Source organism: Sminthopsis crassicaudata, chromosome 3, assembly GCF_048593235.1.
Source record: "Sminthopsis crassicaudata isolate SCR6 chromosome 3, ASM4859323v1, whole genome shotgun sequence".
Taxonomy (NCBI): Eukaryota; Metazoa; Chordata; class Mammalia; order Dasyuromorphia; family Dasyuridae; genus Sminthopsis; species Sminthopsis crassicaudata.
The window spans coordinates 603,812,143-603,827,765 of NC_133619.1; the positions used below are offsets into that span (position 1 = coordinate 603,812,143).

Sequence of the window (15,623 nt, forward strand, 5' to 3'; positions counted from 1 at the left end):
CAACTCATAAGAATTTTCTCATTATTAGGGCAGCTAGAAGAAATATATATATATATATATATATATATATATATATATAGACAGAAGACATAGGTATTAGTTAAATATGAAGGGATAATACCTAAAAAATAGAGAAATGTATTGGGAGAAAAGAAAGAGGTAGAATGAGATAGATTATCTCACATTAAAGAGTCAAGAAAAAGCTTTTACAGTGAAGGGGAAGAGGGAGAATGTGAGGAGTGAGTGAACCTTACTCTCATCAGAATGCATACTTTTTGACCTAGCCATGACACTACTAGTTTTGTATTCCAAAAGAGATAAATAACAAAAAGGTAAAAATTTATATATATATATATATATATATATATATAATCAGTTCTTTTCTGGTGACAAAGAATTAAGAATTGAGGTAAACCCTTCAAATGAAGAATTACCGAACAAATTGTGATTTCTGATTATGATGGAATACTTTTGTGCCATGAGAAATGATGAGCAGAATGCTCTCTGAAAATCTGGAAAGATTTACAAAAGCTGATATAAAATGAAATGTGTTGTGTAAAAAGTGACAACAAAATTGTAAGCAGATTACCTGTGAATGATTTAACAATTCTCAACAGTGCAGTGATTCAAGATCCAAACTCTAAAGGACTTAAGATGAAAAACACTCTCCATCCCCAGGAAAGAACTGATAATATCTGAATGTAGATTGAAGCATACTTTTTTTTTTTTTTTTCCCTGAGACAATTGGGGTTAAGTGACTTGCCCAGGGTCACAGCTAGAAAGTGTTAAGTGTCTGGGACCAGATTTAAACTCAGGTCCTCCTGATTTCAGGGCTACTGCTCTATCCACTGTACCACCTAAATGCCCCTTTAAACTCTTTAAATTTTATTTTTCTTGAGTTCTTTTTTGGGGGAGGGGGTGTTCTATATTTGTTTGTTTTTTTGTTTTGTTTTGTTTTTTTAACAATATGACTAATATAGAAATTTTTTGAATGACTACACATGTTTAACCTATATAGAATTTCTTTTCAAGTGGAAAGAGGGGGGGAGAAGCGAGAGAATTTGGGATTCAAAAGTTTTTAAATGTTAAAAATTGTTTTTACATGTAACTGGGGGGGAATAAAATACTAAATGTATCCCACCCCATATACAATTTAGTCACTATTTGGAAAGAGTTGCACAAAACCGTCTGGCTACACTGTTGCATGTGCAAAGTCAACTCAGAATTAGGAAACAGTTAAGATTTGAACTCAGATCCTTGACTCCAGAACCAGCATGCATCAAATGGTACCACACTTCCTTTTGGGAGAACCAGCCCAGAAAGGCAGTGGGCAGAGGGGCAGGGGAGTGACTGTTGAGGTCCTAGAAGGCAGTGATGGGAACAGGGAGGGCCTTGGAAGCACAACCTCAAAATCTCAAAATTGTTCTGGGCCCACCCAGCTTGTGGAAATTCTGGGGAGGTCCAGTTCCACCCCCACCCCCCCAGGCCTGGGGGAAGAATCTTGAGAGCTGCACAATCTAGCTGGCTGACTTGCCTCTCCCCCCCTCAACTCCCTTTCCCTTCCTGAAGCAGCTGCTATGTTGGCCCCTGGCAGCTGGGCCTTCAGCCAGGCTCTGTCCAGGCATGAGGAACCTCAGGCAGCACATTCCCAGGCCACGCTGCCTAAGAATGGGGCCCAGAGAGGGATGGCACCCAAGCTATAGTCTCTATAGGCTCTGTTTCCAGGAGAGGGGAGCATCAGGCCCCCATCTGCCCCAGAATCCAGCTGAGATTGAGGGTGTTCTTGTCCTCCACACCAGGGGACCTGTTGGGGAAAGGTGTTGGACATAGCTTTTGCTCACTTATGCCCGACTCTCTGTGATCCCATTTGGGCTTTTCTTGGCAAAAATACTGATGTGGTTTGTCGTTTCCTTCTCCAGCTCATTTTACAGACAAGGAAACTGAGGCAGACAGGATTAAGTAGCTAGTCCAGGATCGTGCTGCTAATAAGTGTCAGGCTGGATTTGAATCAGGCCCAGTCCTTTATCCCCTGTGCTACCCAAGGATCAGTCAGAGCCAAAAGCTTCCAAGGGACATAAGGCAATTTCAGAGCAGTTTTCTGCTAAAGGAAAAAAAAATTAAATGTCTTTTAGTCTGATAAGTGTAGTAAATACTGGACTGGCCTCTAGAAGGCAGACTGGACTGCCCCTATTTCTACCTGGCTTCCTCAGGCCCTGAGGCTTTGTCCTTTGATGTCCTACAACAGGTAAATGGTTAAATTTCCCAGGGAGAAGATGGGGGGGAGTGAAGGCAGAGGGGTGGGGAAGGAAGATGAATCAGTCTCTGAAGTCCCTGTGACATACCTGTCTGCTGCCCCCACACATTCCTGCCTCCTGACTCAGAGAATAGGTGGGGCTGGAGGAGGGAGGAGGCTAGAGGGGTCCATGGGACCTCAACCCTAACCAGCCTCCCCTCCACAGGAGATAGTGGGGCAAGAGGCTATTTGGAGAGAACATTTTGAAGGAGAAAGGCCAGAAAAAAATGGCAGGCAGTCTGAGTCAGGTGTGAGTGGGGAGATGGGCAGATTAGCAAGAGATCTGTCTGTCTGCCCCATCCGGGGAATTCCTCCTCTCTCAGACCCAAGGGTGGGGTTTAAGACCGAGGCTTCTCACAAAGGAAACTGTCTTGGTTTCTGAGAGGTGGGAGGGGCTTGGTGGCTGGGTGACTGAAGGGAAGGGACCTCCTAATTCCGCCTTCCCCCACCCTTACTTGTGAAAGGAGCCTGAAGGAGGTGAAGTCATTTACCCAACTTTAGGCCAGGAGTTTCAGGGATGAGATCTGAGCAAGGGCCTCTGACTCTGTTCAGTGCTCTATCTGTTCTTAAGGAGGAACCCTCTTCCTGTTTTAAATCTCAACCCAGAAGCCACAATTCCATTCAGCATTGGCCCTGCCGTGTGGTCTCTGGGAACCTCTCTCTGACCTCAGATTTCACTTAACATGTATGATTTGTTGTAATAAAAACACACGAAATGGACTTAACACTTCACATGTCATAGCCCAGCACCCCAAGCTCTGAGTTTACAGAAGCCCAGTTCAATCTTTGGAGGCCACCCTTAAAATCAATCCATTTAAGCTCATTTTGCCTGGAAATCTCATGTGTAGGTCTCCATCAGTATGGTTAAAGGGGCTCCACTTCTTATGCAGGAAATCCAAGTAAGAAAGCACACCTGATAAATACCAGGAAACCTTCATTTTACCCCCCAAAGGGAAAGAATGAAAAGATCCAAAAGCTCAGAGAGACCCATAGCAATTAAAGATACTCTCCTCCCTCTCCCGTTGCAGAGATCTACACAGGTGTGCAATTACAGGTCCCCTCAGACACATGTAGCACCTATGGTACCAACTACAACATCAGTACCACCATCAACAGCCGCAATACCAGCAGTAGCACCGCCTCCTCATCCTAATAAGGGCTCTCCTACTCCATCTGCTCCAGGGATCATGTACCCCATTCTTGGTCCATGAACCCTTGAGGCTCCTCCACAATGTTGGAACTGGAGAACTCCCGTCACTCCATCATGGCTGCCATGTCTCAGATCAGGAGGTTGGGCCACTCCATGACTCCCATCTCTGGGGCTGAGAGCAAGGGAGGCTGAAGGGGAGGGGGAGGTATGGAAAGGCAGGTTTCACAACTGCCACTCCCAGAGACCCCGGTCTCCTCTAAGGACTTGGGTGTGTGCTCAGGTCTCTTTAGATCTTGGCTATGTTTGTTTTTATAGGTCCCACAGGTCCCAGTTCAGAGGGTTCAGCTAAGTTCATAGAAGCATAGATCACAGATTTGGTGTTAGACCATTGAGTCCAACTCTTTCGTTTTATAAAAACATTAGGTGATTCAGTTGGAAATATGAAGCTAGTAAGTATTTGAGGAAAGATTTCAACTCAGATTTTCCTTACTCCAAAGTGATTACCTACTATGCCAGCGTGCCTCCTAATCAGGCCGTCTCCAATGCTAGGACATAACCACACTATGGTCCTGTCCTGACATATCATCTTCTAGGTCTCCTTGATGTTAGCACTTTCACTCTGAGATGCCTCCAAATGATCCTGTCTCTATCTTTGATAATAGTCATTGGCATATTGTCTTCCTTATGAGACTGAGAACTCCTTATGAGCTCCGACTATCTTTGACCTTTTTTTTTTTTTTTTTTTTTGTATCAGCCCAATAGGTGCTTAATAAATACGTAATGACTTGACTCCAGGTCTCCACTCTTTCCAGTTGGCAACTCTGCTCCTTCAGTTTTTTGTGTATGTTTTATCCCTTGGGGATGTCCCCTCCTTCTTCCCAAACTCTTTGGGTAGATATTCTTTGAAAGACAAAAGATATGAGCCAGAATGCATAAAATAAGGTACCATCTGAATCTCTGAATGAACAAGAGAGTCAGTGGATGGATATGAGAAAGCATTTATGAGTCAAATATTGAGCAAAGCAAATTAAGATAATACCTGTCCTCAAGAAGCTTGCATTCTGATAGGGGATACCATCAGGATAATCAGGCAGGAGTATTTGGATTGGATTAATTGAAATATTGGCATCTACTCCCTTACTAGACTGTAAGCTCTTTGTAACAATATCTTTTCTTTGTGCAATCAAATAGAGTTCAATTCCATCCAGGAGCATACTTCTGAGACCAGAGGCAGTCTCTTAGAGTTAAGAAGACCTGAGTTCAAATTCTACCTCAGAGACTTGCTAGTTGTGTGTGGGTGATGTGTGTGACTTGGGCAAGCTTGAGCTTCCTTCTTTACAATATAAGGGAGTTAGATTAAATGAACTCAAAAGTTCTTTCCATCTTATAACTTCCCCCCCCCCAAAGTTGATACTCAGTAGGCAGGGATTGTTTCATTTTTGTCTTTGTATTCCCACAGCTTGGCATGCGGTAGGCCCTTAAAAATGATTGTTGGGCACCTAGATGGCACAGTAGATAGAGCACTGACTCCAAATCTGACCTCAAACATAACACTTACTAGCTGTGTGGACCCCGAGCAAGTCATTTAATCCCAACAGTCTTGCCACAAAAAAAAAAAAGATTGTTGATGGATTTAAATAAAGGTGATGTGCAATAAGACTTGCAAAGCATCCTTCTCTAAAACACCCCATAAGGCAAATAGTTGAAGGAGACACTCTCATCTCATCAGACCACTGATCTGAAGGCTTGGGTCTCCTTGTTCTGGGAGCCACATTTTAGGAAAAACTTGGGTGAATTGTAATTTACTCAGGTAAAAGTAAATCTCCAAGGAAAGGCACTGGCAGAGAGGGTGGGATAAGGAGAATCAGAAAAAAACTTTCCTCCAAAAAGTGCCATTTAAGCTAAGTCTTGAAGGAAACTAGTAACTGGAAATGGGAGAGTATCCCAGCCGAGGGAGGACAGGTCTGTGCAAAGGCACAGACGTATGAGGATCAGCATGAAGGCAGGAGATGCAAATCGCCAGAGCCAAAGTTGGTGGAGACAAGTCACATGAGAAGACATGGAAATAAATGTTGGGAAGGAATGAGACCGTCAAGGACTTTACAAAGTACGTCCAGTTCTGAGACAGAAGTGACATAGCCACCCAAAATCTCCATACCTAAGCATTGATCCTGCTTGAATAAATAGGTTAACCATGGATGGAGGAGGCATGAATCACAGGGCACAAAGGGGGGCAAAAGTTGTTGGATTCATCAGATTCAGTTTCCTGAAGAGGGATTTTGAGGTTTGAAGGAAGGAATGACCCCGATCAAGTAGAGCAGAATGGCATCTTTTCTCTGGGAGCAGAGAAGGCTGTGACCATGTAGTTTCTTAGGAGTGTGAGTATTGCTTGCCTCTTTTGCCCTTTGGGGTTGGCATCCACTGAATGCCAACCTTATGCCAGAAGAAACAGGGTGATTGGGAAGCTGGGAAGCAAAAGGAAAGCCCTGAATGAGATTTCTTCCAGCCCCAGATATCTTGAATCATACAAGGTTAGAGCTGAAAGGGACCATCAAACTTGCCCAGTCCAAACCCCAGGAAAAACAAATCCAGAGAAGTGGTAACTTGCACAAGGTCATAACCTGCCTAATAAAAGAACCTTGTCCAACATCATACACCTGCCTAGTACAAGAATCTTCATTTGGTTCTATTGCACCCCTTTCATCTAGTATTTGGAAGATAAACCTCTAAGATTTTTTTATTTTTTTTTTTTTTGCTGAGGCAATTGGGGTTAAGTGACTTGCCTAAGGTAACACAGCAAGGAAGTATTAGGTCACATTTGAACTCAGGTCCTCCTGACTTCAGGACTGGTGCTCTATCCACTGCACCACCTAGATGTCCTGAACTCTAAGATTTAAAACTGAAAAAGATTTTAGTGATCCTCCAACCTAGTTTCTCTACAAGGAGTCAGCTATGTCCCAGCATCTATCCATCTTCTTAAAGGAGATTTCCCCCAGGGAGTCTCCCATAGCCTTAGTTTCTCACTTTGGTACTTGTTCTCATTCTTCTCCAACTGTGAAGGAAGAATATATAGTCCATTGACCCAGAGGATTTAAAAATCAGATAATAATTTAATTCTCTGATTGCAAACATAATAAAACAAAAGCAATGCTTTAGTAATAATTCAGCATTTACTTATAGTAATGTACTTGTAGTAATGTGGCAGGGCAGGAAAAAACAAAAAACAAACATGAAATTAGGAGTCAGCAAAATCTTGAACTCATTGTGGGACTCTGGTCAAGTTAGTTACCTTCTCTGAGCCTCAGTTTCCATATCTGTAAAATGAAGAAGGTTGGAACAGGTATTGTCTGAAGTCCCTTCCAGCTCAAAGTTACTATGATGAGAAGGGAGGAGGCAGCAGTCTCCTTGTTCCCAGGATCTGCCCCACTAACAAAAAGTTGCTGGACAGGTTGGATGAGAGGAACCAGGTCACCCCCTAGAAAGGGGAGCTGAACCAGAATCATCTGCTCCAAGCCCAGTCCAGAGGCTCTGCTTGGTTACAAGGGCTTCAAAATAGAAGACACTGTGGTAGAGTAGGAAACGCACTAGGGTTTGCAGTCAGAAAAGCAGGGACTGAATCCTAACTCTTATTATAGTTATCCAGACAAATCACTGAGCCTCTTGTGAGACTCAGTTTCCTTTACATTCCTTTCTAGATCTAAATCTATAATTCTATGGTCCTATGACCTGAGAGTCACTTTTCCTCTTCAGGTCTCAGCTTCTCCTTATGTAAAATGAAAGGGTTCTTAACTTGGGGTTCATGAATTTTAGAAATTTAGATAAAACACTGTGATTTGATTTTTGGGGGGTAATATAAAGTAAAAATCTGTGTCTTTTCCTTATTCATCAAACTTTTATTAAGTACCTTCTATATGACAATTGAAGAAGAAAGACAGAAAGGAAGGAAGAAGGGAGGAAAAAAAAGAAAAGAAGGGAAGGAGGGAGGGAGAGAAGAAAGGAGGAAGTAAGAAATAAAGAAGATTAGAAGAAATCAAGAAAGAAAAGGAATGAGGGAGGGAGGGAGGGAGGAAGAAAAGAAAGAAGGAAGAAGAAAGATGGAAAGAAGGGAGGAAGAAAGGGAAAAGAAAGGAGGAAGGAAGCAAGAAAAGGAGGAAAGAAAGAGGGAGGGAAGGAGCAATGGAAGATGGAAGAAAGAATGAAGGACAAAGAAAGAAATAATCCTGATCTCAAAAGATTACAAATCTAATGGAAGAGACAAAGACAAAAACTGTATGCAAACAAGAAATAGATGGAATACAGTGGAGATAATCAACAGAAGGGAGTCACTATCATTAAGGGGGACAGGGAAAGGCTTTTTGTCTAAGGGGGATTTTAGCTGAGACTTGAGGAAGCCTGGGAGACAAAGAAACAGAGAGAAGAAGGAAGAGTCTTCTATGCATGGGGGGCAGAGAGTGGACATGCCCTGAGCTGGAGTATCTTGTGCAAGGATCAGCGAGGAGGCCAGTCATTGGATGGAAGGGTAAGTTGAAGGAAGTGAGATATAAGAAGCCTAAAAAGGTAGGAAAGGTTCTGAAGTTTTAGAAGTCAAACGGAGGATTTTATGTTTGATCTTGGAGGTGATAGAGAGCTACTGACATTTATTGATCAGGATGAGAGACGTGGTCAGACTTTTGGTTTAGAAAGACTCATTTGATAGCTTCACGGAGGACAGAGTGGAGAGGGAGAGACGCATCAGCAGGCTCCTGGAGTAGTCCAAGAAGGAGGTGAAGAGGGCCTGGCCCAAGACAGGACAATGTCAGAGGAGAGAAATGGGCCTACAGCAGCCAGTTGAAGACAGCGAGCCTCCGGGATTTGACAGCAGCGCACATATGAGGAATGAGAATGAGGAATTGAGGATGACACCGTAGGGTGCCCACCCTGGGCACGCTGGCAGGATGGTGATGTTCTCTGCTGTAAAGGGGATGTAACTCTGATTAATACAACAGTCCACCATGATTCTAAATAACTCATAAAGGGAAATTCTGTCTACTCAAGAGAAAGAAAAGGTAGACTCCCAGGGCAAACGGAAACATTTTTTCACTTTATTTTTCTTGATTTAATTTTTCAATAAGGGGAATATGCAAATGTGTTTTGTATGACTTCATCTATATAAATGGGTATCAGATTGATTGTCTTCTCAATGGGTGTGAGGGAGGGAGAAAATTTTGGACTCAAAATTTTTAAAATAGCACCGGTCCTGAAGTCAGGAGGGCCTGAGCTCAAATATGGCCTCTAATACTTCCTGTCTGTGTGACCCTGGTCAAGTCACTTAACCCCAATTGCCTAAGGGGGGGGGGAAGGAAAAGGGGAGAGATAGGGAGAATGAATAAGTTCAGTTTAGTTTTGGACATGTTAAGTTTAAAATGCCTCTGGTTTACCCAATTGGAGATGTCCAATAGGCAAACTGGAGTTTAGGAAATAGGTTACTCTTCATTCTGTGTTTTCCCTCTGGTTACTCCGGGGGTCTCCTTGCTGCTCATCCTCCTGGGCCTGGGGGTGGGCGTTAACCCGACCCCACGATTGAGCTGGGAGCTGATTCAGAAACCTCGGGCTGGGGCCCCTTCCTTCCCCCTGCGGGGGGTGGGGGGAGCTGAGGAGAGAAATTGAGCTGAACTCCCCCGGTGCAGGACGGGTGAAGACTTGTTTGAGTGAAACCGGAACAGCGCCTCCAGCGCCTCACCTTCCCCCACCCTCGGCTCCCCAGCCCTCCCCTCTCCTCCCCTCCCCCTTCCTCTCTCCTTCCCTCCGCGGCCTCTCCCTCCTCCCGGGAGATCCTGGGACTCTGCAGAGCAGTCCGTTCCGACGGCCGCTCTCCCCATTGGTTAGCCAAGCGCTGGGCGGGGTCTCCAGGGGCGGCCCTGCACCCAGACTTGTACTGGCTTTAACCTGGGCGGCGCCCCCAACAGCCCGGGACAGGAGGCAGGGAAAGGGAGGTGGAATACGGGCTGCAGGGTTTCGCCTTCGCAGAGGAGTGGAAGAGGAGGGAAGGGGGACCCAGGTTTCAGGATAGTTTATGAATGGAAGGGGAGCAAGAGTTAGAAGGGGCGGAAAGGGAAGGGGTGACAGATATCCCGGATATCAGAGGATAAGGGGTTCCAGGGATGGGGAGCGTGAAGGATACCTGGGAAGTTTTGGGGAGCAAAGGAGGAAAGACAAGGATTGAACTGGGATGGCATGAGAGGAGCGCTGTAGAGAAGCTAAAATGGGAAGAAGGTATTTTTGATTGGGGGGTTGGAGTAAAGGAGGGGCTCCTAGGATAGTTGCAGGCTTTGGCCTGAGGCAGGAGATAGGACGGAGCCTAGGGATGGGTTTGGGGGCTGGATGTGAGCCAGTTTTCAGGAGCCATCTTTTGTGACCCACCCTGCAGAGGGAACCACCCTCCTCACGCCTGAGCTTTCTCACCTCTTGCTCCCAACCCCACCCCCCTTCCCGGTTTCCCTTCTGCTTCATACTCCGGACATCTCATCCTCCTTCCTTCAGACCTAAAGTATCTAATCCCATATATGGACTGTCTCACCCCTCCCCCCTCCATTCAGACTTGGGGTGTCCAATCTCGCTCAGATCTGAGCTGTCTCAGTCCCCTTTCCCTCCCACAGCCTCTATGGCGTTATCCTCTTTTCTCCTTTCAGGCCTGGGGGTTCAATCCCAAGCCCAGGTCTGGGCTGGCCCAGAATTAAGTCTGCCCCAGCTTCCAACGGTGCCTCCTGTCTCCCAACCATCCGTAGAGCACCTCATTGCCCTCTTAGGTGTCCATCTCAGGTTGGTGGGGTCTCACTCCCCCCACCTGGCTCTCAGAACTCCCTGTGGACCCCCTCTTCAGGCCTAAGGCATTTCCTCCGCATTTCCTCAGATCTTAAGGGTCAGGCTCCTCTGTTATGGGATGTCTCAATTCGGCCCTCCCGCCTGAGCTGCTCTCTCCTCCCTTCAGATCTGTGGCTTTCGCCTCACCCTTCGCAGATCTGGCTTGACTCCCTTTTTCTTCTGACCACTTCCCTAACCTCCCCTCTCCTCCACACCCAGATCTGCCTTTCTCACGTCCGACTTTCTCCTCAGTCGGGCACCCAGGCTGTTTCTTCTGGGTCCTCACCGCAGGCCCCGGACGGAGGAAGGAATCCTTCAAAATCTTCTACTCCCGTGTGAACTCTCCCGGAGATTCGGGCTTAGTCCCCGTCCTTGAGGTCCGTCACTACACCAAGCCCAGCCCCACCCCACCCCCCAACCCCACCTAATTCTAAGGTAATCTACCCCAAATGCCTTCCGGCTGCTCTCAGAGACGGGCCAGCTCCAATTGGGGGCGAGGCCCGGGGTATAGAACCCGAAGGAAGCCCCGTCTCAGAAACAACACCTCCCTTCTCCTCCCCCCAACATAGAACCCTCCCAACCCCACCGCTTCCCGATCCACAGAGATTGAAAAAGACAAAAGGAGTGTCAGGGAAGCTTTCTTTATTGAGAGGGAACTTTGTCACACACTCAGACAGACATGCTCTCTGACAGTCGCAGACACACTCGCTCACCAGCGTGCCAGCACACGCTGTCTGTCACCCAGAACCACTCACACACTCCTTCCTCCTCCCACACACTCACACTAGCCTCTGGGCCCCCAGGCCAGTCCCTCTCAAGCCCCTAAGGGCCGGTACTTCCCCATCCCTAAGATCCACAGGGAGCCGGGGCAGGAGAGGGAGAGCGCTGGGGCGCAGCTCAGAGAGTCAGGGATCTTGGGACAGTCGCGGGGCTCCCGCCACCGCCGGCCCTACTGGCCCGGGGCTGGAAGGAGGCGCTCCCAGAGCTCTCGGCCCAGCCGGCCTCGGTCTCGCGTCTGAGTCGCTCCCGAGCTGGGGCGCACGGTGGGGGGGGGGGAATGGAGGGGCCGGGGAGAAGGGAGGGTGCAGGGAGGGAGAGGGATCCGGGGGCCCGCCCCACACACAAGTCCTCTCCCCCGAGGGGGGCCAGGCCGGGGCGGGACGGGGAACGGAAGGGCCGCCGGGGCGCCGGGGAGCGGGGCTCAGCTCTGGGGCTGCTCCTCGGGGGGCGGCACGTCGCCGCCCTCCTCCCCGGCGCTGTCGGCCGTCCACAGGGTCAGGTTGTCTCGCAGCAGCTGCATGATGAGGGTGCTGTCCTTGTAGGAGTCCTCGCTCAGCGTGTGCAGCTCGGCCATGGCCTCGTCGAAGGTGGTCTTGGCCAGGGAGATGGCCTCCTCGGGGCTGTTGGCGATCTCGTAGTGGAAGACGGAGAAGTTGAGCGCCAGGCCCAGGCGGATGGGGTTGGTGGGCAGCATGTCCTTCTTGCTGATGTCCATGGCCTCCTGGTAGGCGGCGCGCGCCGAGTCGATGGTGCGCTTCTTGTCGTCGCCCGCGGCCACCTCGGCCAGGTAGCGGAAGTAGTCGCCCTTCATCTTCAGGTAGAAGACCTGGCTCTCGACGTCGCCTGCGTTCTTGATGAGGTGCGAGTCGAGCAGGCCCAGCACGGTGCCGCACACGCCGCGCAGCTCGCCCTCCACCTTCTCCCGGTACTCGCGCACCTCGGGGCCCCGCTCCTTCTCGTCGGCGGCCTCCTCCTCCGCGCCCTTCTGCTCGATGCTGGACAGCACCCGCCAGGCCGCGCGCTGGCCGCCCACCACGTTCTTGTAGGCCACGGAGAGCAGGTTGCGCTCCTCGCACGACAGCTCGTCGCCCTTCTCCACGGCGCCCTTCATGAACTCGGCCATGTCCTCGTAGCGCTCGGCCTGCTCCGCCAGCTTGGCCTTCTGGATCAGGCTGCCTCTCTCCATGGCTCGGGCTGGGCTGGGGCTGCGCTGGGTCCCGGGCACCTGGGCTCGCGTCTGCTCGGCCTCTCCCGCCCGGCCCGGCTTTTTGGCTGGGGCGGGGAGGGGCAGGGCTGGGCCGGAGGCGGGGCCGGGCCTCGGCTCCTGCCTCCCCGATCCTGCTCTTTTTCTTTTTTTTTTCCTGGCTGCTCCTTAAAGGTAAAAAGGGGGCAGGCCAGAGGTGCATTAGTCATCGTGGGGATACTCAGCAGGAGAAAGGCAGGATGGCCCCACCTACGGCAGCTGCGCCGGGGCTCCCCCGGCCTTCCCTCCCATCGCCGCGCTCCCCATTTATCTCCCCCTGAAGTTGACAACAGTGGGCTTCTTCATGCCGCAGGGAGGCTTGGGAAGTAGCCTGAAGCTCAGCCATTACTCCAAACCCCTCTAGTTTTTAGGAAATCGTCAGTCCCTCGGAGGCTTCAGAGACCGGACTGTCCGGTCCCTCTGTGTGTGGTGGGGGTGGGGAACGCGTGGATGTTTCAGTGAAAGGGTGTGTGACAAAAACCATGTCTCCCTGTGACCAAGTCCCCATCCCCCCTTTTAACCGTTGTGGAGGCATTTTATTTAGACAACTGATAACAATTAGATGTTCGGGAACAGTGGACAATGAAACCAAACACTTTAGCATGTACTTCTTTCTTTATAATTAAAGTAAAAAGTCTTTCTGCAAAGTCTCCTTTTAATAGAAGGGCTTCTGAGCAGTATATCAGGATGCCTTCTAACAAACTCTGCCCTTACTCAGCCCCTGCCCAGGTCTAGAAGACACAGGAGAAAGAGGTCCATGTGGGCACCATGTGGTCACAGCCTGAAAAAGTCCTGCCCATTGCAATGGGCAGTGCTGGATCCTACTGGTCTTCCTTGGGGGCCCTCTCTCTGCCCCCTCCCTTCTTCCCAACCTCCCCCACACACTGGCTGTCTCCCCCTCCCCCCCAGATTACTGAGGCGGCATCTCCATGTGCCACTTAAAGGTGAGTTTAACGAGCAAGGACGCTCTAGGCCCATCCTTTGTAATTAGTCACCCTGGTTGGGCCCAATATCACCCCATTACGCTGCAATTTTCCCTTTCAACTCAGCAGCTAGTTCCCAGGCACCGGAGGACTTTCCCCAGGGATGTGGCTCTGGCCGGGCTCCCCCCTTGGGTGTCTGGCAGCACCCTCCCAAGCCACAGAGCATGAGGGAGGCTCATGTGGGCGCCCTGCAGAGGGTGGGGTCACCGACTTCGTCAGCTGCCCCACTTTCCTCTCTGACTCACCTTTGACCTAGTGCCAGGCTGCACTGATTTTTCTGAGGCTGGCAAACAGGGAACCTGGGCTCAGTTTGGTTCCTGGGTGGAAATGGGAGAAGAGAACAGGAGACAGTGACTCCCAAGGGAAGGACCTGAGCCTTAAGAGGCAGTGGTGATCCCATGGGTGGCCATGGTTTTGTTTTGGGGGAACTCATGGGATTTTATTCAGGCACTTCCAATTTATTTCCCAGACCTTGTTCTGCCCATCCTCTGCTCCTGGCAGAGGGGGCAAGCAGCAGCATCCCTTCCCTATGCCCTCGGGGTCCGCTGGATCACACCTTCCTACCAATTGGGGCTCCAGCTCCACCTCAGTGGAGAGCCACACCTAAGGAGCTGGCCCAGTGCCTATGGGGTGGGGGTGGCCATCAAATAACGAGGGGCTCCTGCTTCTAACTCCACCCCACAACTCTGCAAAGAGCAGGCCTGGTGCTCAGGGGGAGGCTTCTTGTTCTGGGAACCTGGGCTTCTCTCAAGACCCCTGGGCAAGGGGCTCTCTTAGTACCCCCCTCCTGGGGCCTGTTCTTGAGTCAGCCTCTGCCCAGGCCCGTCTGATGTCCCACAGTGAGCCATCATCCTTCCAGGCTCAGGACAGCAGCCTCTTTGCTATTAAGGAAAGACAGAGTCATGCTTAACCAGAGGGAGCAACTCCTGGTGAATTAGAGAGATTTTGGTGAGAAGTGAGACAGACCTTACTCACAGGAGGAATCCACGTCCGGGGTGGAGAAGTCCCCATAGTCCATGGGGCATCTCCATAACAGGCAATTCCCAGACTAGGTCCCTCTCCTTTGCCTGTGGAGGCGGAGATTTCAAGCCAGGCCCTCTCCATCGGGAGGGGAAGGGGGGCAAGGTTTGTTCCCAGTTTGTCCCCAGCTTTTTTTCTGAGATTTTGGGGACCAGTGGGCTTGTAGTTAGTGCTACTGCTGCCCTTGTTACATTGAATAAGATATTCTCCTCTCCAGACTTCAGTGCCTATAAACTATAAAAAATATATGAACTATAAGATAAAATAATGGGATTAAATGATCTCTAAATGAATGCCCCCTCCCCAATCTGACATTGTTTCCTGAAACCTCTCACAGCTCTGACATCTTGTATTCTAAGGCTTCTCCCAGTTCTAATATTCTGTTTTCTAAGTTTCTTTCCAGCTCTGACATCCTGGGTGCTAAGGGCCCTCCCAGCTCTGACATTGTGCTCTTCTACCAGTTCTAACATTCTGTGCTCTAAGTGTCCCCTCAGTTCTGACATTCACTGTTCTAAGGTCCCTCCCAGATATAGAGCTGATCCTGGGATCAGTGCGTTATAGTCCCACTTTTCCCCTTTTCCACCCCATTTCTTAGCCTAGATTGGATCCAGAAGGTTCTAGGCACCTTCCCAGAGTGCTAGTTACTTATTCGAAGCCTTTCCACTCAGAACTCAGCTGTGCTTGAGGAGGGCAGGGCCAGCCCTAGGGCTTCAGGGTTCTTCAGATCAGTCATCCTACTATAATCCAGTCCACAGAGGGGAATGCAGCATGCTGGAAGGTGAAGCCCTCCCTGGGAGATTCTCTCCAGCTTCTGCTGGGCAAATGGCTCCTAGCTGTACATGGCTCTTTGCACGTTGTCCCTTCAGCCTGTGAGCTCCTCCAGAGGAGGGACTGGTGTGCTTGTGGTTATTTCTGGATTTTGCCTTTCTTTGAATCTCTAGTGCTTAGTACAGTGCTCAGCACACAGTAACACTTAATAAATGTTTGCTGTCAGTCATGAGATTTGGCTTCTAGTCCTGGCTATCACTGCCTACCTGGCTGCCTAGTCTCTTCTGTCCGGGTAATTTGCCTCCATTTCGAGATGAAAGAATTGAATTTGATGTCTCTAAGGTCCCTCTCATCATTAATATTGTCTTCTGCCCTTCTCAAAAAACTCTCAGAATTTCTCAAAAAACTGTCAACTGCACTCCACTTACCTTTTCTTCAAAGACCCAACTCATGGGGCCATCTTCTCCATGAAGCTTTCCTTCACGGCTCCAAACCTCCCATCCCCAGTCAACATGACCTTCTCTCATTTGATAGGGACCAGTTAGA

General features: G+C 49.2%; 1 protein-coding gene across 1 annotated transcript; it reads right to left on the reverse strand.

Annotated features, from left to right (window-relative positions):
• Positions 1-10,908: 10,908 nt before the first annotated feature.
• On the reverse strand, positions 10,909-12,318 carry SFN (stratifin). Its single transcript, XM_074305695.1, has one exon. The coding sequence runs from the start codon at positions 12,247-12,249 to the stop codon at positions 11,485-11,487; it is 765 nt and encodes a 254-aa protein (XP_074161796.1). The 5' UTR covers positions 12,250-12,318; the 3' UTR covers positions 10,909-11,484.
• Positions 12,319-15,623: the final 3,305 nt, after the last annotated feature.